The sequence below is a fragment of the Ranitomeya imitator genome, chromosome 4 (genome assembly GCF_032444005.1).
Source record: "Ranitomeya imitator isolate aRanImi1 chromosome 4, aRanImi1.pri, whole genome shotgun sequence".
Classification (NCBI taxonomy): domain Eukaryota; kingdom Metazoa; phylum Chordata; class Amphibia; order Anura; family Dendrobatidae; genus Ranitomeya; species Ranitomeya imitator.
Window position 1 is genome coordinate 66,482,676 of NC_091285.1, and position 26,801 is coordinate 66,509,476.

General features: G+C 45.2%; 1 protein-coding gene across 3 annotated transcripts in view; it reads right to left on the minus strand.

Moving 5' to 3' along the window:
• The window catches only part of LOC138675500 (F-box/LRR-repeat protein 21-like), a 93,373-nt gene that overhangs the window by 61,574 nt on the left and 4,998 nt on the right, over positions 1-26,801 (minus strand). Inside the window, exon 1 of one of the 3 annotated variants that reach the window (XM_069763797.1) lies at positions 10,710-10,797. The exons of 1 other annotated variant lie outside the window; for it this stretch is intronic. In XM_069763797.1, coding sequence (XP_069619898.1) covers positions 10,710-10,767 — 58 coding nt within the window. In that variant the 5' untranslated portion in view covers positions 10,768-10,797. Of the gene's footprint in view, positions 1-10,709; positions 10,798-26,801 lie in introns of those variants that run through there. One more of the 3 variants, XM_069763798.1, reaches the window with a different exon arrangement.

The window sequence follows — 26,801 nt, forward strand, 5'->3', positions numbered from 1 at the left end:
AAAGCAGAGCTTGTGACCCGGGAATAGTTCTTGGTTCTTCTTCCAGCTTCTACATAAAGTGAGCTCGCAGCCCCAGTGGCCATATATCAGTGCCAGTGGCCATATATCAGTGCCAGTGGCCAAATATCAGTGCCAGTGGCCATATATCAGTGCCAGTGGCCATATATCAGTGCCAGTCGCCATACATCAGTGCCAGAGGCCATATATCAGGGCCAGTCGCCATATATCAGTGCCAGTGGCCATATATCAGTGCCAATCGCCATATATCAGTGCCAGTGGCCATATATCAGCGCCAGTGGCCATATATCAGCGCCAGTGGCCATATATCAGCGCCAGTGGCCATATATCAGCGCCAGTGGCCATATATCAGTGCCAATCGCCATATATCAGTGCCAGTCGCCATATATCAGTGCCAGTCGCCATATATCAGTGCCAGTCGCCATATATCAGTGCCAATCGCCATATATCAGTGCCAGTCGCCATATATCAGTGCCAGTCGCCATATATCAGTGCCAGTGGCCATATATCAGTGCCAGTCGCCATATATCAGTGCCAGTCGCCATATATCAGCGCCAGTGGCCATATATCAGTGCCAGTCGCCATACATCAGTGCCAGTGGCCATATATCAGTGCCAATCGCCATATATCAGTGCCAGTGGCCATATATCAGCGCCAGTGGCCATATATCAGTGCCAGTCGCCATATATCAGCGCCAGTGGCCATATATCAGCGCCAGTGGCCATATATCAGTGCCAGTCGCCATATATCAGTGCCAGTGGCCATATATCAGTGCCAGTCGCCATATATCAGTGCCAGTGGCCATATATCAGTGCCAATCGCCATATATCAGTGCCAGTGGCCATATATCAGTGCCAGTCGCCATATATCAGTGCCAGTGGCCATATATCAGTGCCAGTGGCCATATATCAGCGCCAGAGGTCATATATCAGTGCCAGTGGCCATATATCAGTGCCAGTCGCCATACATCAGTGCCAGAGGCCATATATCAGGGCCAGTCGCCATATATCAGCGCCAGTGGCCATATATCAGTGCCAATCGCCATATATCAGTGCCAGTGGCCATATATCAGCGCCAGTGGCCATATATCAGCGCCAGTGGCCATATATCAGCGCCAGTGGCCATATATCAGTGCCAATCGCCATATATCAGTGCCAGTGGCCATATATCAGTGCCAGTCGCCATATATCAGCGCCAGTGGCCATATATCAGTGCCAGTCGCCATATATCAGTGCCAGTCGCCATACATCAGCGCCAGTGGCCATATATCAGTGCCAGTCGCCATACATCAGTGCCAGTGGCCATATATCAGTGCCAGTCGCCATATATCAGTGCCAGTGGCCATATATCAGTGCCAATCGCCATATATCAGTGCCAGTGGCCATATATCAGGGCCAGTGGCCATATATCAGTGCCAGTGGCCATATATCAGTGCGAGTCCCAGTCGCCATATATCAGTGCCAGTCGCCATATATCAGGGCCAGTGGCCATATATCAGGGCCAGTCGCCATATATCAGTGCCAGTCGCCATATATCAGGAACAGTGGCCATATATCAGTGCCAGTCGCCATATATCAGTGCCAGTGGCCATATATCAGGGCCAGTGGCCATATATCAGTGCCAGTGGCCATATATCAGTGCCAGTCACAATATATCAGTGCCAGTGGCCATATTTCAGTGCCAGTCGCCATATATCAGTGCCAGTCGCCATATATCAGTGTCAGTGGCCATATATCAGGGCCATTGGCCATATATCAGTGCCAGTCGCCATATATCAGTGCCAGTCGCCATATATCAGTGCCAGTGGCCATGTATCAGTGCCAATCGATATATATCAGTGCCAGTGGCCATATATCAGTGCCAGTGGCCATATATCAGCGCCAGAGGTCATATATCAGTGCCAGTGGCCATATATCAGTGCCAGTCGCCATACATCAGTGCCAGAGGCCATATATCAGGGCCAGTCGCCATATATCAGCGCCAGTGGCCATATATCAGTGCCAGTGGCCATATATCAGTGCCAGTGGCCATATATCAGCGCCAGTGGCCATATATCAGCGCCAGTGGCCATATATCAGTGCCAATCGCCATATATCAGTGCCAGTGGCCATATATCAGTGCCAGTCGCCATATATCAGTGCCAGTCGCCATATATCAGTGCCAGTCGCCATACATCAGCGCCAGTGGCCATATATCAGTGCCAGTCGCCATACATCAGTGCCAGTGGCCATATATCAGTGCCAGTCGCCATATATCAGTGCCAGTGGCCATATATCAGTGCCAATCGCCATATATCAGTGCCAGTGGCCATATATCAGTGCCAGTCGCCATATATCAGCGCCAGTGGCCATATATCAGCGCCAGTGGCCATATCAGTGCCAATCGCCATATATCAGTGCCAGTGGCCATATATCAGTGCCAGTCGCCATATATCAGTGCCAGTCGCCATATATCAGGGCCAGTGGCCATATATCAGTGCCAGTCGCTGTTGTGAATTCTGTGGCTGAATTCACTCCTGTGGTCACAAGTGGTACTGCAGCTTCTGAGCTTCCTTCCTCAGGTGTTCTGGTGAGCTCGTTAACTGCTTCATTACTTAACTCCACCTGATGCTGCTATCCTTGCTCCTTGTCAATGTTTCAGTGTTGGATCTGAGCTTCTCCTGATTGTTCCTGTGACCTGCTGCTCTGTATAGCTAAGTGCCTTTTGCTTTTTTGGTTGCTTTTTTTCTGTCCAGCTTGTCTTTTGTTTTGCTGGAAGCTCTGAGACGCAAAGGGTGTACCGCCGTGCCGTTAGTTCGGCACGGTGGTTTTTTTTTGCCCCCTTTGCGTGGTTTTGCTTTAGGGTTTTTTGTAGACTGCAAAGTTCGCTTTACTGTCCTCGCTCTGTCCTAGAATATCGGGCCCCACTTTGCTGAATCTATTTCATCCCTACGTTTTGTCTTTTCATCTTACTCACAGTCATTATATGTGGGGGGCTGCCTTTTCCTTTGGGGAATTTCTCTGGGGCAAGTCAGGCCTATTTTTCTATCTTCAGGCTAGCTAGTTTCTTAGGCTGTGCCGAGTTGCCTAGGTAGTTGTTAGGCGCAATCCACAGCCGCTTTTAGTTGTGTTTAGGATAGGATCAGGTGTGCAGTCTACAGAGTTTCCACGTCTCAGAGCTCGTTCTTGTATTTTTGGGTATTTGTCAGATCACTGTGTGCGCTCTGATCGCTAAGCACACTGTGTTTCTGGATTGCCTTCATAACACCTGTCATTAGCAAACATAACAGTACAAGGAGCCAAACTAATGATTCTCAATAGAGGGAAAGAAAAAGTTCTGACATCATTTTTTTTTTTTTTCTGCTCTGTGTTCACTTTTTTTTTTTTCCCCTAGACATTTGGGTGATTCTGGACACAGGTGTGGACATGGATATTCAGGGTCTGTGCTCTTCAATGGATAATCTCGTTATAAATGTACAAAAAATTCAAGATACTATTGATCAGAAATCTATGTTAGAACCAAGAATTCCTATTCCTGATTTGTTTTTTGGAGATAGAACTAAGTTTCTAAGTTTCAAAAATAATTGTAAGCTATTTCTGGCCTTGAAACCTCATTCTTCTGGTAATCCTATTCAACAGGTTTTGATTATTATTTCTTTTTTGCGCGGCGACCCTCAAGACTGGGCATTTTCTCTTGCGCCAGGAGACGCTGCATTGAGTAGTGTCGATGCGTTTTTCCTGGCGCTCGGATTGCTGTACGATGAGCCTAATTCAGTGGATCAGGCTGAGAAAAATTTGCTGGCTTTGTGCCAGGGTCAGGATGATATAGAAGTATATTGTCAGAAATTTAGGAAATGGTCAGTACTCACTCAGTGGAATGAATCTGCGCTGGCAGCTTTGTTCAGAAAGGGTCTCTCTGAGGCTCTTAAGGATGTCATGGTGGGATTTCCTATGCCTGCTGGTTTGAATGAGTCTTTGTCTTTGGCCATTCAGATCGGTCGACGCTTGCGCGAGCGTAAATCTGTGCACCATTTGGCAGTACTGCCTGAGGTTAAACCTGAGCCTATGCAGTGCGATAGGACTATGACTAGAGTTGAACGGCAGGAATACAGACGTCTGAATGGTCTGTGTTTCTACTGTGGTGATTCCACTCATGCTATTTCTGATTGTCCTAAGCGCACTAAGCGGTCCGCTAGGTCTGCCGTCATTGGTACTGTACAGTCCAAATTCCTTCTGTCCATTACCTTGATATGCTCTTTGTCGTCGTTTTCTGTCATGGCGTTTGTGGATTCGGGCGCTGCCCTGAATCTGATGGATTTGGATTATGCTAAACGTTGTGGGTTTTTCTTGGAGCCTTTGCGGTGTCCTATTCCATTGAGAGGAATTGATGCTACACCTTTGGCCAAGAATAAACCTCAATACTGGGCCCAGCTGACCATGTACATGGCTCCTGCACATCAGGAAGTTATTCGCTTTCTGGTGTTGCATAATCTGCATGATGTGGTCGTGTTGGGGTTGCCATGGCTACAAACCCATAATCCAGTATTGGATTGGAATTCCATGTCGGTATCCAGCTGGGGTTGTCAGGGGGTACATGGTGATGTTCCATTTTTGTCGATTTTGTCATCCACCCCTTCTGAGGTCCCAGAGTTCTTGTCTGATTATCAGGATGTATTTGAAGAGCCCAAGTCCGATGCTCTACCTCCGCATAGGGATTGTGATTGTGCTATCAATTTGATTCCTGGTAGTAAATTCCCTAAAGGTCGATTATTTAATTTATCCGTGCCCGAACACGCCGCTATGCGCAGTTATGTGAAGGAATCCCTGGAGAAGGGACATATTCGCCCATCGTCATCACCACTGGGAGCAGGGTTCTTCTTTGTAGCCAAGAAGGATGGTTCGCTGAGACCGTGTATTGATTACCGCCTTCTTAATAAGATCACTGTTAAATTTCAGTATCCCTTGCCATTGTTATCTGACTTGTTTGCTCGGATTAAGGGGGCTAGTTGGTTCACTAAGATAGATCTTCGTGGTGCGTATAATCTAGTGAGAATCAGGCAAGGAGATGAATGGAAAACTGCATTCAATACGCCCGAGGGTCATTTTGAGTATCTAGTGATGCCGTTCGGACTTGCCAATGCTCCATCTGTGTTTCAGTCTTTTATGCATGACATCTTCCGTGAGTATCTGGATAAATTCCTGATTGTTTACTTGGATGACATTTTGATCTTCTCAGATGATTGGGAGTCTCATGTGAAGCAGGTCAGAATGGTTTTTCAGGTCCTGCGTGCTAACTCTTTGTTTGTGAAGGGATCAAAGTGTCTCTTCGGTGTGCAGAAAGTTTCATTTTTGGGGTTCATCTTTACCCCTTCTACTATCGAGATGGATCCAGTTAAGGTCCAAGCCATCCAGGATTGGATTCAGCCGACATCTCTGAAAAGTCTGCAAAAGTTCCTGGGCTTTGCTAATTTTTATCGTCGCTTCATCTGTAATTTTTCTAGCATTGCCAAACCATTGACCGATTTGACCAAGAAGGGTGCTGATTTGGTTAATTGGTCTTCTGCTGCTGTGGAAGCTTTTCAGGAGTTGAAGCGTCGTTTTTGTTCTGCCCCTGTGTTGTGTCAGCCAGATGTTTCTCTTCCGTTTCAGGTCGAGGTTGATGCTTCTGAGATTGGAGCAGGGGCGGTTTTGTCACAGAGAGGTTCTGATTGCTCAGTGATGAAACCATGTGCTTTCTTTTCCAGGAAGTTTTCGCCCGCTGAGCGTAATTATGATGTGGGCAATCGAGAGTTGCTGGCCATGAAGTGGGCATTCGAGGAGTGGCGTCATTGGCTTGAAGGAGCTAAGCATCGCGTGGTGGTATTGACTGATCATAAGAACTTGACTTATCTCGAGTCTGCCAAGCGCTTGAATCCTAGACAGGCCCGTTGGTCGTTATTTTTTGCCCGCTTCGACTTTGTGATTTCGTACCTTCCGGGCTCTAAAAATGTGAAGGCGGATGCTCTGTCTAGGAGTTTTGTGCCCGACTCTCCGGGTTTATCTGAGCCAGCGGGTATCCTCAAGGAAGGAGTCATTGTGTCTGCCATCTCCCCTGATTTGCGGCGGGTGCTGCAAAAATTTCAGGCGAATAAACCTGATCTTTGTCCAGCAGAGAAACTGTTCGTCCCTGATAGGTGGACTAATAAACTTATCTCTGAACTTCATTGTTCGGTGTTGGCTGGTCATCCTGGAATCTTTGGTACCAGAGAGTTAGTGGCTAGATCCTTCTGGTGGCCATCTCTGTCACGGGATGTACGTACTTTTGTGCAGTCCTGTGGGATTTGTGCTAGGGCTAAGCCCTGCTGTTCTCGTGCCAGTGGGTTGCTTTTGCCCTTGCCGGTCCCAAAGAGGCCTTGGACACATATTTCGATGGATTTCATTTCTGACCTTCCCGTTTCTCAAAAGATGTCAGTCATTTGGGTGGTCTGTGATCGCTTTTCTAAAATGGTCCATTTGGTGCCCTTGGCTAAATTGCCTTCCTCCTCTGATTTGGTACCTTTGTTCTTTCAGCATGTGGTTCGGTTGCATGGCATTCCTGAGAATATTGTTTCTGACAGAGGTTCCCAGTTTGTTTCAAGGTTTTGGCGAGCCTTTTGTGGTAGGATGGGCATTGACCTATCCTTTTCCTCGGCTTTCCATCCTCAGACTAATGGCCAGACCGAACGAACCAATCAGACCTTGGAAACATATCTGAGATGTTTTGTTTCTGCAGACCAGGATGATTGGGTGTCCTTTTTGCCGTTGGCTGAGTTCGCCCTTAATAATCGGGCCAGCTCGGCTACCTTGGTTTCTCCATTTTTTTGCAATTCTGGGTTCCATCCTCGTTTCTCTTCAGGACAGGTTGAGTCTTCGGACTGTCCTGGTGTGGATTCTGTGGTGGATAGGTTGCAGCAGATCTGGACTCAGGTAGTGGACAATTTGATCTTGTCCCAGGAGAAAGCTCAACTTTTCGCTAATCGCAGACGCCGTGTGGGTCCCCGACTTCGTGTTGGGGATCTGGTTTGGTTATCTTCTCGTCATATTCCTATGAAGGTTTCCTCTCCTAAATTTAAACCTCGTTTTATTGGTCCGTATAGGATTTCTGAGGTTCTCAATCCTGTGTCTTTTCGTTTGACCCTCCCAGACTCCTTTTCCATACATAATGTATTCCATAGGTCGTTGTTGCGGAGATACGTGGCACCTATGGTTCCATCTGTTGAGCCTCCTGCCCCGGTTTTGGTGGAGGGGGAATTGGAGTATATTGTGGAGAAGATTTTGGATTCTCGTGTTCCTAGACGGAAACTCCAGTATCTGGTTAAATGGAAGGGTTATGCTCAGGAAGATAATTCCTGGGTTTTTGCCTCTGATGTTCATGCTTCCGATCTTGTTCGTGCCTTTCATGCGGCTCATCCTGGTCGGCCTGGGGGCTCTGGTGAGGGTTCGGTGACCCCTCCTCAAGGGGGGGGGTACTGTTGTGAATTCTGTGGCTGAATTCACTCCTGTGGTCACAAGTGGTACTGCAGCTTCTGAGCTTCCTTCCTCAGGTGTTCTGGTGAGCTCGTTAACTGCTTCATTACTTAACTCCGCCTGATGCTGCTATCCTTGCTCCTTGTCAATGTTTCAGTGTTGGATCTGAGCTTCTCCTGATTGTTCCTGTGACCTGCTGCTCTGTATAGCTAAGTGCCTTTTGCTTTTTTGGTTGCTTTTTTTCTGTCCAGCTTGTCTTTTGTTTTGCTGGAAGCTCTGAGACGCAAAGGGTGTACCGCCGTGCCGTTAGTTCGGCACGGTGGTTTTTTTTTGCCCCCTTTGCGTGGTTTTGCTTTAGGGTTTTTTGTAGACTGCAAAGTTCGCTTTACTGTCCTCGCTCTGTCCTAGAATATCGGGCCCCACTTTGCTGAATCTATTTCATCCCTACGTTTTGTCTTTTCATCTTACTCACAGTCATTATATGTGGGGGGCTGCCTTTTCCTTTGGGGAATTTCTCTGGGGCAAGTCAGGCCTATTTTTCTATCTTCAGGCTAGCTAGTTTCTTAGGCTGTGCCGAGTTGCCTAGGTAGTTGTTAGGCGCAATCCACAGCCGCTTTTAGTTGTGTTTAGGATAGGATCAGGTGTGCAGTCTACAGAGTTTCCACGTCTCAGAGCTCGTTCTTGTATTTTTGGGTATTTGTCAGATCACTGTGTGCGCTCTGATCGCTAAGCACACTGTGTTTCTGGATTGCCTTCATAACACCTGTCATTAGCAAACATAACAAGTCGCCATATATCAGTGCCAGTCGCCACATATCAGGGCCAGTGGCCATATATCAGTGCCAGTCGCCATATATCAGTGCCAGTGGCCATATATCAGTGCGAGTCACCATATATCAGTGCCAGTCGTGATATATCAGTGCCAGTCACAATATATCAGTGCCAGTGGCCATATATCAGTGCCAGTCGCCATATATCAGTGCCAGTCGCCATATATCAGTGCCAGTGGCCATATATCAGGGCCAGTGGCCATATATCAGTGCCAGTCGCCATATATCAGTGCCAGTCGCCATATATCAGTGCCAGTCGCCATATATCAGTGCCAGTCGCCATATATCAGTGCCAGTGGCCATATATTAGTGCCAGTCGCCATATATAAGTGCCAGTCGCCATATATCAGTGCCAGTCGTCATATATCAGTGCCAGTCGTCATATATCAGTGCCAGTCGCCATATATCAGTGCCAGTCGTCATATATCAGTGCCAGTCGCCATATATCAGTGCCAGTGGCCATAAATCAGTGCCAGTCGCCATATATCAGTGCCAGTGGCCATATATCAGTGCAAGTCGCCATATATCAGTGCCAGTCGTCATATATCAGTGCCAGTGGCCATATATCAGCGCCAGTGGCCATATATCAGCGCCAGTGGCCATATATCAGCGCCAGTGGCCATATATCAGTGCCAATCGCCATATATCAGCGCCAGTGGCCATATATCAGTGCCAATCGCCATATATCAGTGCCAGTGGCCATATATCAGTGCCAGTCGCCATATATCAGGGCCAGTGGCCATATATCAGTGCCAGTCGCCATATATCAGTGCCAGTGGCCATATATCAGGGCCAGTGGCCATATATCAGTGCCAGTGGCCATATATCAGTGCGAGTCGCCATATATCAGTGCCAGTCGTCATATATCAGTGCCAGTCACAATATATCAGTGCCAGTGGCCATATATCAGTGCCAGTCGCCATATATCAGTGCCAGTCGCCATATATCAGTGCCAGTCGTCATATATCAGTGCCAGTCGCCATATATCAGTGCCAGTGGCCATATATCAGTGCCAGTGGCCATATATCAGTGCCAGTCGCCATATATCAGTGCCAGTGGCCATATAACAGTGCCAGACACCATATATCAGTGCTAGTGGCCATACATCAGTGCCAGTCGTCATATATCAGTGCCAGTCGCCATATATCAGTGCCAGTCGCCATATATCAGTGCCAGTCGCCATATATCAGTGCCAGTGGCCATATATCAGTGCCAGTGGCCATATATCAGTGCCAGTGGCCATATATCAGTGCCAGTGGCCATATAACAGTGCCAGTGGCCATATATCAGTGCCAGTGGCCATATATCAGTGCCAGTCGTCATATATCAGTGCCAGTCGCCATATATCAGTGCCAGTCGCCATATATCAGTGCCAGTGGCCATATATCAGTGCCAGTGGCCATATATCAGTGCCAGTGGCGATATATCAGTGCCAGTCGCCATATATCAGTGCCAGTCGCCATATGTCAGTGCCAGTCGCCATATATCAGTGCCAGTCGCCATATATCAGTGCCAGTCGCCATATATCAGTGCCATTGGCCATGTATCAGTGCCAGTGGCCATGTATCAGTGCCAGTCGATATATATCAGTGCCAGTGGCCATGTATCAGTGCCAGTCGTCATACCTCAGTGCCAGTGGCCATATATTAGTGCCAGTCGCCATATATCAGTGCCAGTCGCCATATATCAGTGCCAGTCGCCATATATCAGTGCCAGTGGCCATATATTAGTGCCAGTCGCCATATATAAGTGCCAGTCGCCATATATCAGTGCCAGTCGTCATATATCAGTGCCAGTCGTGATATATCAGTGCCAGTCGCCATATATCAGTGCCAGTCGTCATATATCAGTGCCAGTCGCCATGTATCAGTGCCAGTGGCCATATATCAGTGCCAGTCGCCATATATCAGTGCCAGTGGCCATATATCAGTGCCAGTGGCCATATATCAGTGCCAGTCGCCATATATCAGTGCCAGTGGCCATATAACAGTGCCAGTCGCCATATATCAGTGCCAGTCGCCATATATCAGTGCCAGTGGCCATATATCAGTGCCAGTGGCCATATATCAGTGCCAGTGGCCATATATCAGTGCCAGTCGTCATATATCAGTGCCAGTCGCCATATATCAGTGCCAGTCGCCATATATCAGTGCCAGTGGCCATATATCAGTGCCAGTCGCCATATATCAGTGCCAGTGGCCATATATCAGTGCCAGTCGCCATATATCAGTGCCAGTCGCCATATATCAGTGCCAGTGGCCATATATCAGTGCCAGTGGCCATATATCAGTGCCAGTCGCCATATATCAGTGCCAGTCGCCATATATCAGTGCCAGTGGCCATATATCAGTGCCAGTCACCATATGTCAGTGCCAGTGGCCACAATGGCCGGACCTACCTCGGCTGTGTGTCTCCGGCTCTGGCTGTCTGCAGGGTGTGAGCTCAGGCTGCCACATCCAGGCTCCTCACTCCCTCCCTGCCCGTGTGTTTCTCTCTGTAAAGTAGGTCAGTGTGTCGGTGAGGTCAGTGGAAGGAGGGGACCTGGCAGAGCCCCAGCACAGAGCCGCACAGTACTGGGGCAGGACACTTTATTTATAGTGTTGTCTATAGGCTGCTCTACCTATGTTCCTATACACTGTGCGGTATCTTTAGCTGAGAGCCACATATCTGCATATTATGTTTTTTCCAACAATTAAAATATTAGAGATTTGTACCAAAACCAATAAAATTAGAGCCCACAAGGCAGGGATGTAGTTTCTCACCTTTTTCTGTTTAATGTTATGTGCACACGTATAGAGCTCTGAAAATCCGCTGCGATTTTTACTGCGGATTTATCGCGTTTTCTATTGCGGATTCCGCTGCGGATTTACATCTGCAGTTTTCTATTGGAGCAGAAGTAAAAACGCTGCGGATTCCGCACAAAGAATTGACATGCTGCAGAAAATAAAACGCTGCGTTTCCGCACATTTTTTTCTGCAGCATGGGCACAGCGTTTTTTGTTTCCCATAGGTTTACATTGTACTGTAAACTCATGGGAAACTGCTGCGGATCCGCAGCAAAATCTGCATCGTGTGCACATAGCCTTAAGGACATAACATTTATGTTGTATCTAAAGGAGATGAGAATACAAGGAAAGGATATGCCATAAATGTGTGGCCGAAATGGCTCCTCCAATGGGACGTGCATGTATCCTTAGAATGGGCCCGTGGTGGCCTGCTGGGCATGGATTGCAGGGCAATTGGGAATTCTCTGGCTATACAATCATTAGACTTAAAGCATCTAGAAGTGAATTAAGGAGCTGCGTTACTTCACTATCTTCCACATCTACTTGGGGTTTCATACAGCTAGAACGTCATTCTACTTCTGTAATTTGCAAGATGAAATAGAAATGATGTAAATCTGTAGATTGTCCCTTTTCCCTCCAGGTTACTGCTATCCGATCATGAGCATTCCATCTTGATTGCTGATAATAATGTCTGCTGGCTGTGTATGTTTTTCTAAAACTTGTAGCTGTTAGGCCGGCGTCACACACAGCGTATGAAAATACGGTCCGTATATTACGGCCGTAATACGCTGAAAAGTCCCGAAAATAGTGGTCCGTAGCTCCTCCGTAGGCAGGGTGTTTCAGCGTTTTTTGCGCATGGCATCCTCCGTATGTAATCCGTATGTCATCCGTACTGCGTGTTTTTATCGCAGGCTTGCAAAACTGACATACGCCTATACAAGGGTATGAATTGGCTCGAGTTCATATGAGGACAACCAGCAGAGGGCGCCTCTTATGATCTCGAGCCTGGGAGCTTTCTAGGAAAGTTCCCACGATCTAGGAACAGCCAGCAGAGGGCGCCTCACCGCAAATGCAGGTAAATATAGGTCAATGACCTACTTTACCTTCATTCTCCGGGGTTTTGCAGACATGAGCAACGTTGCATTAGCAAAGCTCGTGGCTGCAAAATATTTTAACCCCTTCAGATGGATTTACATCGTTGGACGTGACAGATCCTCGGAAGGTATGTATATTGTTGGTTTATTTTATTTTTTTTAATTACAGATCGAGGGTCTTCAGTGAGTGGATTGAGAGTAGAATAAATTAATACAACAACCTTTGTGATTTTTTCATTAAATTAATTTTTAATTATGTGTGTGTGTGTTTTTTTTAACCCTTTACTAGTATTGGATTAATAATGGATAGGTGTCATAATTGACGCTTCTCCATTATTAATTTGGCTTAATGTCACCTTACAATAGCAAGGTGACATTAACCCTTCATTACCCCATATCCCACCGCTACACGGGAATGGGAAGAGAGTGGCCAAGTGCCAGAATAGGCGCATCTTCCAGATGTGCCTTTTCTGGGGTGGCTGGGGGCAGGTGTTTTTAGCCAGGGGGGGGGGCCAATAACCATGGACCCTCTCCAGGCTATTAATATCTGCCCTCAGTCACTGGCTTTACTACTCTGGCGGAGAAAATTGTGCGGGAGCCCACGCCAATTTTTTCCACCATTTGACCCTTTAATTTACTAGCTAGAACGGACAAATTTTGCATATACACACTACTAACATTAGTAGTGTGGAATATGCAAAAAAAATGGGGATATGAGATGGTTTACTGTATGTAAACCATGTCTCATATCATGTCGGGTTTAGGAAGGAGAAAGCAAAAGCCGGTAATTGAATTACCGGCTTTCTGCTATATCGCGCTGGATGAAATATTAATATATATATATATATGTGTCTCACTGACATATATATATATATATATACCTATTCTATGTGTACACATTTATTCTACCTATTCTACTGTAAGCTGTCAGTGTGATTTTACTGTACACCGCACTGAATTGCCGGCTTTTCTCTCTAACAGCGCTGCGTATTCCTCGCACGTCACACTGCTGGTCCGTGTGTAATCCGTATTTTCCTCGCCCCCACAGACTTTCATTGACGTTTTATTTGCGCAATACGGTGACAAACGCAGCATGCTGCGATTTTCTATGGCCGTAGAAAGCCGTATAATACTGATCAGTTTAATACGGCAGATAGGAGCAGGGGCATAGAGAATAATTGTGCCGTATGTTTTGCGAGTTTTACGGACGTAGTTTCTGCGCTCTTACGTCCGTAAAACTCGCAAGTGTGACACCGGCCTTATAGTCAAGGATATATATAAGGTGGGGTTGACAAACCTGTATTAGTCTGAGGCCTCATAGGAGCGGGACTGCTATTAGACAAAGTGGGGCCCTGGGCCAAGGTTTAAAGTGGGGCCCCAAATGCTCACATATTGCTCCATCATACAGAACCATTTCTGTTGTATTTACACACGTGGTCATAATTGTTGGTACCCCTCGTTTAATGACAGAAAAACAATGGTCACAGAAATAACTTGAATCTGACAAAAGTAATAATAAATAAAAGATGTATGAAAGTGAACAAATGAAAGTCAGACATTGCTTTTCAACCATGCTTCCACAGAATAAAAAAATAAATAAAATAAAACTCAAGGAATAGGCCTGGACAGAAATGATGGTACCCAGGAAAATAATGTGACAAAAGGGACATGTTAAATCAAGGTGTGTCCACTACCTAGCATCACAGGTGTCTACAATCTTGGAGTCAATGAGTGGGCCTGTATATAGGGGCCACAGATACTCACTGTGCTGTTTGGTGACATGGTGTGTATCACACTCAACATGGACCAGAAGAAGCGAAGGAAAGAGTTGTCTCAGGAGATTAGAAAGAAAATTATAGACAAACATGTTAAAGGTAAAAGTTATAAGACCATCTCCAAGCAGATTGATGTTCCTGTGACTACAGTTGCACATGTTATTCAGAAATTTAAGATCCATGGGACTGTAGCCAACCTCCCTGCGTGTGGCCGCAGGAGGAAAATTGATGACAAATCAAAGAGACGGATAATACGAATAGTAGCAAAAAAGCCCAGAAAAACTTCTAAACAGATTAAAGGTGAACTTCAATCTCAAGGAACATCAGTGTCAGATCACATTATCCATCGTTGTATGAGCCAAAGTGAACTTCATGGGAGACGACCAAGGAGGACACCATTGTTGAAAAAAATTATTAAACAGCCAGAACGGAATTTGCCAAACTACATGTTGACAAGCCACAAAGCTTCTGGGAAAATGTCCTACGGACAGATGACAGATGTAACTTTTTGGCGAGGCACATCAGCTCTATGTTCACACCATGTTCCAAATTATTATGCAAATTGGATTTAAGTGTCATAAAGACTTAATTGTTTTGTTTTTCAAATAAACTCATGGATGGTATTGTGTCTCAGGGCTCAATGGATCACAGAAATAAATCTTAAACACATGTGATAATTAGTTCTCCAGGTGATTCTAATTAAAGGAAAACTACTTAAAAATGCTCCACATTACTAAGCAGGCCACAGTTTTCAAGTAACATGGGAAAGAAAAAGGATCTCTCTGCTGCCGAAAAGCATCAAATAGTACAATGCCTTGGTCAAGGGATGAAAACATTAGATATTTCCCGAAAACTTAAGCGTGATCATCGTACTGTTAAGAGATTTGTGACTGAATCTGAGCACAGACGTGTTCGTGCAGATAAAGGCACAATGAGGAAGGTTTCTGCCAGGCAAGTTCATTGGATTAAGAGAGCAGCTGCTAAAAAGACATTACAAACCTGCAAACAGATATTTGAAGCTGCTGGTGCCTCTGGAGTCCCTCGAACCTCAAGGTGTAGGATCCTTCAAAGGCTTGCTGTGGTGCATAAACCTACTATTCGGCCACCCCTAAACAGTGCTCACAAGCAGAAATGGTTGTAGTGGACACATACATACATGAAGACTAATTTTCAAACAGTCTTGTTTACTGATGAGTGTCGAGCAACCCTAGATGGTCCAGATGGATGGATTAGTGGATGTTTGGTGGATGGCCACCATGTCCCATCAAGGCTGCGACGTCAGCAAGGTGGAGGAGTCATGTTTTGGGCCAAAATCATGGGGAAACTGCTGGTAGGGCTCTTTAAGGTTCCTGAAGGTGTGAAAATGACCTCTGCAAAGTATATAGAGTTTCTGACTGACAACTTTCTTCCATGTTATAAAAAGCAGAAAGGTGCCTTCAGGAGCAAAATCATCTTCATGCATGACAATGCACCATTTGCAAAGAATACGTCTGAGTCATTGGCTGCTCTGGGCATAAAAGGAGATAAACTCATGGTGTGGCCACCATCTTTCCCTGACCTCAACCCTATAGAGAACCTTTGGAGTATCATCAAGCAAAAGATCTATGAGGGTGGGAGGCAGTTCACATCAAAACAGCAGCTCTGGGAGGCTATTCTGACTTCATGCAAAGAAATACAAGCAGAAGCTCTCCAAAAACTCACAAGTTCAATGGATGCAAGACTTGTGAAGGTGATATCAAAGAAGGGGTCCTATGTTAACATGTAACTTGGCCTGTTAGGGTGTTTTGGAGCTAAATAGCTTTTTGTTCAGTGAATGTGACCTCCTAATGCTGCAAATTCCACAAATGAGCATTTTCAGTTCTTTAAAACATATCAAATGTTTAAAAATTCTACTGTGCCTAATAGTAGACAGCTCATTTTGATTTTTTTTTCATTTTGGAGATTATACTGTTACCATTGGGAGGTTTCTTCAATAAAATTCGATGTATACTCTAGCGGGTGATCACTTTTATTAGACTGACTGTCATTTGCACCGACCATTTAGGAAAATACGAGAAAAATATCATTTGCATAATAATTTGGAACATGGTATAAAGATGGAAAAATGAAGCATATCAAGAAAAGAACATTGTCCCTACTGTGAAACATGGAGGAGGTTCTGTTATGTTCTGGGGCTGCTTTGCTGCATCTGGCACAGAGTGTCTAGAATCTGTGCAGGGTACAATGAAATCTCAAGACTATCAAGGTATTCTAGAGAGAAATGTGCTGCCCAGTGTCAGAAAGCTTGGTCTCAGTCGCAGGTCATGGGTCTTGCAACAGGATAATGACCCAAAGCACAAAGCTAAAAACACCTAAGAATGGCTAAGAGGAAAACTTTGCACTATTCCGAAGTGGCCCCTTCATAGAGTATAATGTAGTCCTATCATAAATCATAATGCAGCCCCCCTCAGAGTATAATGTAGCCCCTTCAGAGTATAATGCACCCCCGAGTATAATGCAGCCCCCTCAGAGTATAATGCAGCACCCCACATACACATAATGCAGTCCTTTCAGAGTATAATGTAGCCCCTTCAGAGTACAATGCACCCCCCGAGTTTAATGCAGCCCCCTCAGAGTATAATGTAGCCCCCTCAGAGTATAGCAATAAAGAAGAAAAAGCATGCCTATAAAATTGGGAACACCCAAGCTGAATAGCAGTAGTTAAAAACATTTAAAAACACAATGTGGACCGCTCTATAATCATGCCGTATGGTATAAACAATGACAAACCACAACTAATTTCTCAGGCTTGAAGCGACGTCATCACAGGGCCTGCGCGAGAAGGACCTGCCATGACTTCACGGTCATGTGACTGTGACGTCATCACACCCTGGGACCGGGAGCTGGCGACAGAACTGCAAGGGGCCCTCAGATCGGAAGGAGAGTATATGTTTATTTTTTAACCTGTGACATACGTAGCTGGGCAATATACTACGTGACTGGGCAATATACTACATGGTTCTGTGCTGTATACTATGTCGCTGTGCAATATACTACGTGGCTCTGTGCTGTATACTACGTCACTGGACAATATACCACGTAACTGGGCAATATACTACATGGCTGGGCAATATGCTCTGTGCTGTATACTACGTCGCTGGGCAATATACTACGTGGCTGGGCAATATACTACGTGGCCTGTGCAAAATACTACGTGACTGGGCAATATACTACGTGGCCTGTGCAATATACTACGTGACTGGGCAATATACTACGTGGCTGGGCAATATACTATGTGGGCTGTGCAATATACTACGTGACTGGGCAATATACTACGTGGCCTGTGCAATATACTACGTGACTGGGCAATATACTACATGACTGAGCAATATACTACGTGACAGGGCAATATACTACATGGGCTGTGCAATATACTACGTGACTGGGCAATATACTACGTGGCCTGTGAAATATACTACGTGACTGGGCAATATACTACGTGACTGGGCAATATACTACGTGATTGGGCAGTATACTACGTAACTGGGCAACATACTACGTGGCTGGGCAATATACTACGTGGCCTGTGCAATATACTACATAGCTGTGCAATATACTACGTGACTGGGCAATATACTACGTGACTGGGCAACATACTACGTGGCTGGACAATATACTACGTGACTGGGCAATATACTACGTGACTGGGCAATATACTACGTGGCTGGACAATATACTACGTGGCTGGACAATATACTACGTGGCTGGACAATATACTACGTGGCTGGACAATATACTACGTGACTGGGCAATATACTACGTGGCCGGTGCAAAATACTACGTGACTGGGCAATATACTACATGGCCTGTGCAATATACTACGTGACTGGGCAATATACTACGTGACTGGGCAATATACTACGTGGGCTGTGCAATATACTACGTGACTGGGCAATACTACGTGGCCTGTGCAATATACTACGTGACTGGGCAATATACTACGTGACTGGGCAATATACTACGTGGCCGGTTCAAAATACTACGTGACTGGGCAATATACTACGTGGCCTGTGCAATATACTACTTGACTGGGCAATATACTACGTGACTGGGCAATATACTACTGGTATAAGAGAGATGCCGTAAAGGGGCTACCAGGTACACATAAATGTGGCCATTTTTATGCGCTAAACGCTCTCATTTTTCATATTTCTAGTGCAGTAATGCAGTCTAATTTTCGTGTTTCATATTTGCATGTTTCAGCGCTGCAGTGTGCCGCCTTATTTATTTAACTATATACGAGTTAGTGACTCTAGGTTCAGCACCTGTTCACACTGAGTCTATGTTTGGATGTGCCGGTCAGGTTTTTGAAATGTATTCTCTAGCCTTCTGATCGTGCACTCCGCCTCCTAGCCACAGGTGTTTTAATTACATCAGGTCCAATACCCCTCCACAGAGAGTGAGAATTTTAGTCTAAGAAGAGGTTTCACATGTACCCATTCAGATGGAGACGTTTATTCTCAGCGAGGTAAGGCAAGCGTAGGACCTGGTATGAGAGAGATGCCGTAAAGGGGCTACCAGGTACACATAAATTTGGCCATTTTTATGCGCTAAACGCTCTTATTTTTCATATTTCTAGTGCAGTAATGCAGTTTAATTTTCGTGTTTCATATTTGCATGTTTCAGCGCTGCAGTGTGCTGCCTTATTTATTTAACTATATACGAGTTGGCGACTCTAGGTTCAGCACCTGTTCACACTGAGTCTATGTTTGGATGTGCCGGTCAGGTTTTTGAAATGTATGGGCAATATACTACGTGACTGGGCAATATACTATGTAGCTGGGCATAAAGAGCAAAAATTGCCCCTAAAATATAACTTTTATTGTATTGGGTAAAAAATGACCTATTAAAGGGTCAGGAGACTATAGTTAACCTTAACAATATAAACTTAACTCTAAAAAAGGATAGAGGTATAACAGGTGAGGGGGTGCTCTCTCCCTACCTTACCCTACCTTACCGCGGAGGTTGGCACCCTAAATTTGACATGGCGCCCCCACTCGACGATGGCTCTCCTTTAAGACCCTAAGGGAGACTAACAAAGAAACACCACCACCCACACCAGTATATTTAAAGTGCTAATGTGCTTTTAAAAGTTAAGCTTAACCCTGCTGTTCTGTTGGTCAAAAATGACCGACTTTGAACTTCAATATTCTTTAAAATATTCAAGATGCGGCTCTGAAACCCGTGGCCGACCGACCCATCCTCATTTAAGTCAATCAACCACAAGTTTCAGAACCGCATCTTGAACACCCCAAAAAATACCAAAGTTCAAAATAGGTCTCCCCAGACCGAACAGAACAGCAGGGTTAAATAACACCTGCATAGGTATATACCAATTTTTCATATACAAGTTTTTTTTTTTTTCAGGATTCCTATTTAAATGAGTCCTGATACCTTATAACTAAGGTGCAGCTGTGAGCAGAGATATAGAATAATCTTATAACAATACGTTTGCTAGTTGTGCCATATCATATATCAATAATACATCTAATACCTCTCACTATAGTCAAGGAGGCACTAAAAATACACTGTTTCTGGTAGATTAAATGGTCAGATTACCAGATATCATGAGTCACAGTATACCCACAAATATAAGGGCACAAAAATGTTCACAGAAAAAGTATTAATACAGATGGTACTTATCAGTTTGTTGCCCATCCCAAACTGATACTGTAAGTACCATCTGTACTAATACTTTTTCTGTGACCATGATCTAACTATGGATCAAATATATCCCTACATTTTTTTCTAAATGTGGTATATAACTAGGGAATTGATGACTCACTAAGCATCTGTGAACATTTTTGTGTATTTGGTATTGGTGGTGTTTCTTTGTTAGTCCCCCTTAGGGTCTTAAGGGAGAGCCGTCGTCGAGTGGGGGCGCCATGTCGAACTTAGGGTGCCAACCTCCGCGGTAAGGTAGGGTAAGGTAGGGAGAGAGCACCCCCTCACCTGTTATACCTCTATCCTTTTTTAGAGTTAAGTTTATATTGTTAAGGTTAACTTGTCTCCTGACCCTTTAATAGGTCATTTTTTACCCAATACAATAAAAGTTATATTTTAGGGGCAATTTTTGCTCTTTATGGTCGTTAATAATATTTTTTTGCTCTGTCCCTATTAGTTTTTGGTTTATTACATAACTGGGCAATATACAGGTCCTTCTCAAAAAATTAGCATATAGTGTTAAATTTCATTATTTACCATAATGTAATGATTACAATTAAACTTTCATATATTATAGATTCATTATCCACCAACTGAAATTTGTCAGGTCTTTTATTGTTTTAATACTGATGATTTTGGCATACAACTCCTGATAACCCAAAAAACCTGTCTCAATAAATTAGCATATTTCACCCATCCAATCAAATAAAAGTGTTTTTTAATAACAAACAAAAAAACCAACAAATAATAATGTTCAGTTATGCACTCAATACTTGGTCGGGAATCCTTTGGCAGAAATGACTGCTTCAATGCGGCGTGGCATGGAGGCAATCAGCCTGTGACACTGCTGAGATGTTATGGAGGCCCAGGATGCTTCAATAGCCGCCTTAAGCTCATCCAGAGTGTTGGGTCTTGCGTCTCTCAACTTTCTCTTCACAATATCCCACAGATTCTCTATGGGGTTCAGGTCAGGAGAGTTGGCAGGCCAATTGAGCACAGTAATACCATGGTCAGTAAACCATTTACCAGTGGTTTTGGCACTGTGAGCAGGTGCCAGGTCGTGCTGAAAAATGAAATCTTCATCTCCATAAAGCATTTCAGCTGATGGAAGCATGAAGTGCTCCAAAATCTCCTGATAGCTAGCTGCATTGACCCTGCCCTTGATGAAACACAGTGGACCAACACCAGCAGCTGACATGGCACCCCACACCATCACTGACTGTGGGTACTTGACACTGGACTTCAGGCATTTTGGCATTTCCTTCTCCCCAGTCTTCTTCCAGACTCTGGCACCTTGATTTCCGAATGACATGCAAAATTTGCTTTCATCAGAAAAAAGTACTTGGGACCACTTAGCAACAGTCCAGTGCTGCTTCTCTGTAGCCCAGGTCAGGCGCCTCTGCCGCTGTTTATGGTTCAAAAGTGGCTTTACCTGGGGAATGCGGCACCTGTAGCCCATTTCCTGCACACGCCTGTGCACGGTGGCTCTGGATGTTTCCACACCAGACTCAGTCCACTGCTTCCTCAGGTTCCCCAAGGTCTGGAATCGGTCCTTCTCCACAATCTTCCTCATGGTCCGGTCTCCTCTTCTCGTTGTACAGCGTTTTCTGCCACATTGTTTCCTTCCAACAGACTTACCATTGAGGTGCCTTGATACAGCACTCTGGGAACAGCCTATTTGTTGAGAAATTTCTTTCTGGGTCTTACCCTCTTGCTTGAGGTCTGTCAGGTCGCTAGTCTTACCCATGATGGGGGTTTTGAGTAATGAACCAGGCAGGGAGTTTATAAAAGCCTCAGGTATCTTTTGCATGTGTTTAGAGTTAATTAGTTGATTCAGAAGATTAGGGTAATAGGTCGTTTAGAGAACCTTTTCTTGATATGCTAATTTATTGAGACAGGTTTTTTGGGTTATCAGGAGTTGTATGCCAAAATCATCAGTATTAAAACAATAAAAGACCTGACAAATTTCAGTTGGTGGATAATGAATCTATAATATATGAAAGTTTAATTGTAATCATTACATTATGGTAAATAATGAAATTTAACACTATATGCTAATTTTTTGAGAAGGACCTGTAGTACGTGACTGGGCAATATACTACGTGGGCTGTGCAATATACTACGTGGCTCTGTGCTGTATACTACGTCACTAGGCAATATACTACGTCGCTGGGCAATATACTACATGGCTGGGCAATATACTACGAGGACATGCATATTCTAGAATACCCGATGCGTTAGAATCGGGCCACCATCTAGTATATATATATATATTGTGGGAATATAGCTCATCAGGGATCTCTGCTTTGGCCCAAGCAGGTGGCTATGGAGTCACAACGAACAATAGCAGGCTAGCGAGTTCCACACAGGTATGTGTCAGGTGTATTTATTGTACACATTTGCCGTACAATGTTACACGTGCCAAACATGAAATAAAATGTCTAAGGCCGTCTGGCCACTAACTAACAACAAGATACTAACTACAAAATAAACCTATACAACAAGAAAGAAGTTTGTGCAACCTTACTGTGTCAGCTCCCAGACCAGCAGATGAGAGACTGAGATCCCAGCAGTTCCTTGATTATATCAGCTGAAGCAAAAGCTGGATCGTATGTGGAAGGGAAGCACCAGAGCTTTCAGGCTGATCACTAAAGAAACCAGGACTGGATTACAGAGAAATAAACAGCTTCACAATCAATACCGTGATACATATGAAATGAAACGGGGAGAAACATATCTGTTTTCTAGTACTTCTCCCCTTGGCACCTCACATACCCCCTTCCTTTGTTCGAGCCTGTAGGGTCGGACACGATGAGTCACTAAGCAGTGTGTTCTGGATAACGCATCTGCATTCCCGTGCGCTGCGCCTGCCCTGTGCTCAACGGAAAAGTTAAAAGGTTGTAATGCCAAGAACCAGCGTGTCACCCTCGCATTGCCCTCTTTTGCGCGGGACATCCATGTTAGGGGTGAATGGTCCGTTACTAGCCTAAATTGGCGACCTAGTAAATAATAGCGTAAGATGAATAGGGCCCATTTCACAGCCAGGGCTTTGCGCTCAACCACCCTATAATTCTTTTCTGCCCTGGTAAGCTTCCTACTCAGATAGCTTACTGGGTGTTCCTCGCCATTCACTTCCTGTGACAACACTGCACCGAGGCCGACACCAGAGGCGTCCGTTTGGACAATAAACTCCCGTTTAAAGTCAGGGGCAACCAACACTGGTTGGTCACAGAGGACCGTTTTCAAATACTGAAAGGCCTTCTCTGCTTCTGCGTTCCACTTTATTGTGATAGATTTTGAGCCCTTGGTAAGCTCTGTGAGAGGGGCCGCGATGGTGGCAAAATTTTTAATGAAGCGCCTATAATAGCCAACGATCCCTAAAAAGGCTCCGACCTGTTTTTTGTTTACCGGTCGTGGCCAATTCTGAATAGCGTCCACTTTATTGGTCTGTGGCTTTACGACTCCTCGCCCTATGCTATATCCCAGATAGCTAGCCTCTTCCAATCCCAAGGTACATTTCTTAGGATTGGCAGTTAACCCAGCAGTTTTTATCGAGTCTAAGACGGCTTGTACTTTTGACAAATGTGTGTCCCAGTCATCACTAAAGACAATGATATCGTCCAAGTATGCGGACGCATACCGGACGTGGGGTTTAAGGACAATATCTATTAGACGTTGGAAGGTGGCTGCAGCACCATGCAACCCAAATGGCATATCACGGTACTGGAACAGTCCCTGGGGCGTTACAAAGGCCGTTTTCTCTTTGGCTGAATCCGTGAGGGGAATCTGCCAATAACCTTTTGTTAAGTCGATAGTAGATATGTACCTGGCCGAACCCAGTCTCTCTATAAGTTCATCAACTCTCGGCATCGGGTAGGCATCGAATTTTGATACCTCATTTAATTTCCGAAAATCATTACAAAACCTAATAGTCCCATCGGGTTTGGGCACTAGCACGATTGGGCTAGCCCAATCACTCCGGGACTCTTCAATGACTCCAAGTTCTAACATTTTCTCGACTTCCTGGGCAATGGCTTGTCTCCGAGCCTCCGGAATTCGATATGGTTTTAGTCGTACACGGACCTGTGGATCAGTAACAATGTCGTGTTTAATTAAGTGAGTACGACCAGGAAGCTCTGAAAAAACCTCTGCGTTTTTCTGTATAAATTCCTTAGTCTCTCGTTTCTGACTTTCGGATAGTGTCTCTGCAATACCCACCTCTGGCAATGCTACCTGGGAGTCATTTACCACAGATGGGGGTGCCCTACGAGGTCCATCATTAAGGGTGGCTTTTGTCATTAGACTCTCCCTATCCCGCCAGGCCTTAAGCAAGTTTATGTGGTAGATTTGTTCGGTTTTCCTCTTGTCTGGTTGATATATCTTATAATTCACTTCACCTATTCTCTCCAACACCTCGTATGGGCCCTGCCACTTCGCAAGAAATTTATTTTCTACAGTGGGTACTAATACTAACACCCTGTCTCCGGGTTGAAAGACTCGTGTTTTAGCCGCTCGGTTATATACCGTGCTTTGGGCCTGTTGCGCACGTTCTAAACATTCTTTAACTATTGGCATGACCGCCTCAATTCTATCTTGCATAAGCATTACGTGTTCAATTACACTGCGATAAGGAGTCACCTCTTGTTCCCAAGTCTCTTTAGCAATATCTAACAGGCCTCTAGGACATCGCCCGTAAACTAACTCAAAAGGCGAAAAGCCTGTGGAGGATTGGGGTACTTCCCGTATAGCGAACAGGAGATATGGTAGGAGAGCATCCCAATCCCTCCCGTCCTTATCTACCACCCTTTTCAACATTCCCTTCAGGGTTTTATTAAATCGCTCCACCAACCCGTCAGTCTGAGGGTGATATACTGAAGTACGCAAGTGGGAGATTTTTAGTAGCTTACACAAGTCCTTAAGTATTCGAGACATAAAGGGGGTTCCCTGATCTGTTAGTCTTTCTTTCGGAATGCCGGTGCGAGAAAACATATTAACAAGCTCCTTTGAAATTGCTTTCGCATTGGCATTCCGCAGAGGCACTGCTTCAGGGTAACGAGTGGCATAATCTAGTACTACCAAAATGTACTGATGTCCCCTGGCAGATTTAACTAATGGACCCACTATATCCATTGCTATCCTCTCGAAGGGCACCTCTATTATTGGTAAGGGCACAAGGGGGCTTCTAAAATGTGATATAGGTGTGGTCAATTGACACGTAGGACAGGACTGACAATACCGGGTCACGTCCCCCCCTAGACCCGGCCAAAAGAAACGCTGCAGAATACGGTGTTTTGTTTTTTCTCCGGCCAGGTGTCCCCCCAAGGGATGTTTATGTGCCAGTTCCAAAACTACCTGGCGAAAGGACTTGGGCACTACTAGTTGCTCTACCGCCACCACCCGCACTTTGTCTATATGATACAGCATACCCTGTTGCACAGCTAGGTGTGGGAACTCATTTTGAGCCCCTGGGTACAATGGTCTTCCCTCAGAGACCTTTACATTTTCCCATGCCCTTGCCAGAGTAGGGTCCTGGTGTTGAGCGGTCCCGAACTTACCACGGGCCACCTCAAGACCTGGCATTTCTATAGCCTCCTCTAGTTCACTTGCGTCGCCTGCATATACAGCCAGAGGTGAGTCTACAGATTCTGGAGTTACCTCTGAGATGGACTCCCCCCCCTCTTGCTGCAATAGCTCAGGGGTTAGCCCCACGGCACCCTCCTCAACTAGAGTGCTCATGCCATTTTTAAGGTTCCACAAGTCCCAAAATAAGGGAAAGTCTCTCCCCAATATTAAATCATGTCCCATAGACTTTAGGACTGCCGCTTGATGTCTTTTGGTTCCTACTGGCGTGGCAAGGGTGACCCAGGCAGTGGGGTAGTTTTTTATATCGCCATGGATGCAACTAATGCCCAGGGTTGAGTTCGTTAGGGCTCTAGGGTCCACCAAACTGGCATGTACCAGAGTTACTTGACTGCCGGAATCCAAGACGGCATTCACACTATGGCCGTCGACCTCGAGGCAACACACGTGTCGTTCATTTCCTGTGAGGACCTCTGCAACACAGACTGACTGTACATATAACGAAAGGCATCTCATAGCGTTACAGTCCATTGGCTCTGTAGTCATTGGGCAGTTAGCTGCTACATGGCCAAGCCCGCGACATCGCCAACATTGTATAGGTCCTTGCTTCCTCGCCGGAGACGCCTGATAGGGTCTGCTGAATTGCTGCGAGACTGTACCGCCTCCATAGTTCTTTGTGGGTCTGCTACCCTTTATTGCAACGTTCTCTTCTTTTGAAGATGAAGTAGGTCTCGCAGTATTTTCTGGCGATTTCTTGGGAGCCCAGCGAGGTGATAACGTCCCTTGGAGTAGGCTTTCGGAAGCATTGTAGCGTTCGACCATATTCACCAACTGGTCGGCTGTATATGGGTCACCTTGTCCAACCCACCTCTGTAACTTAGGGGGCAAGGACCGCAGGTACTTGTCTAGAACAACACGTTCCACCATCTCTGCAGATGTCAAAATCTCTGGTTGCAGCCATTTTTTTACTAGATGGATAAGATCATGCATTTGTGAGCGGGCTGGCTGATCTTCCACAAAAGTCCATAAATGTACCCTCTGTGCTCGTACATATGTGTTTACTCCCAGCCTTGCCAGGATTTCGCTTTTTAATTTGGTATAGTCCATAGCATCCACTCCACTTAAATCGTAATAGGCCTTTTGTGGATCTCCACTCAGAAATGGCGCAACCACTTCAGCCCACGTGTCCACCGGTAAATGCTCACGTTCTGCAATACGTTCAAATACGGTGAGATACGCTTCTACATCATCGTCAGCAGTCATTTTAACCCCTTTACCCCCAAGGGTGGTTTGCACGTTAATGACCAGGCCAATTTTTACAATTCTGACCACTGTCCCTTTATGAGGTTATAACTCCGAAACGCTTCAACGGATCCTGGTGATTCTGACATTGTTTTCTCGTGACATATTGTACTTCATGATAGTGGTAAAATTTCTTTGATAGTACCTGCGTTTATTTGTGAAAAAAACGGAAATTTGGCGAAAATTTTGAAAATTTCGCAATTTTCAAACTTTGAATTTTTATGCAATTAAATCACAGAGATATGTCACAC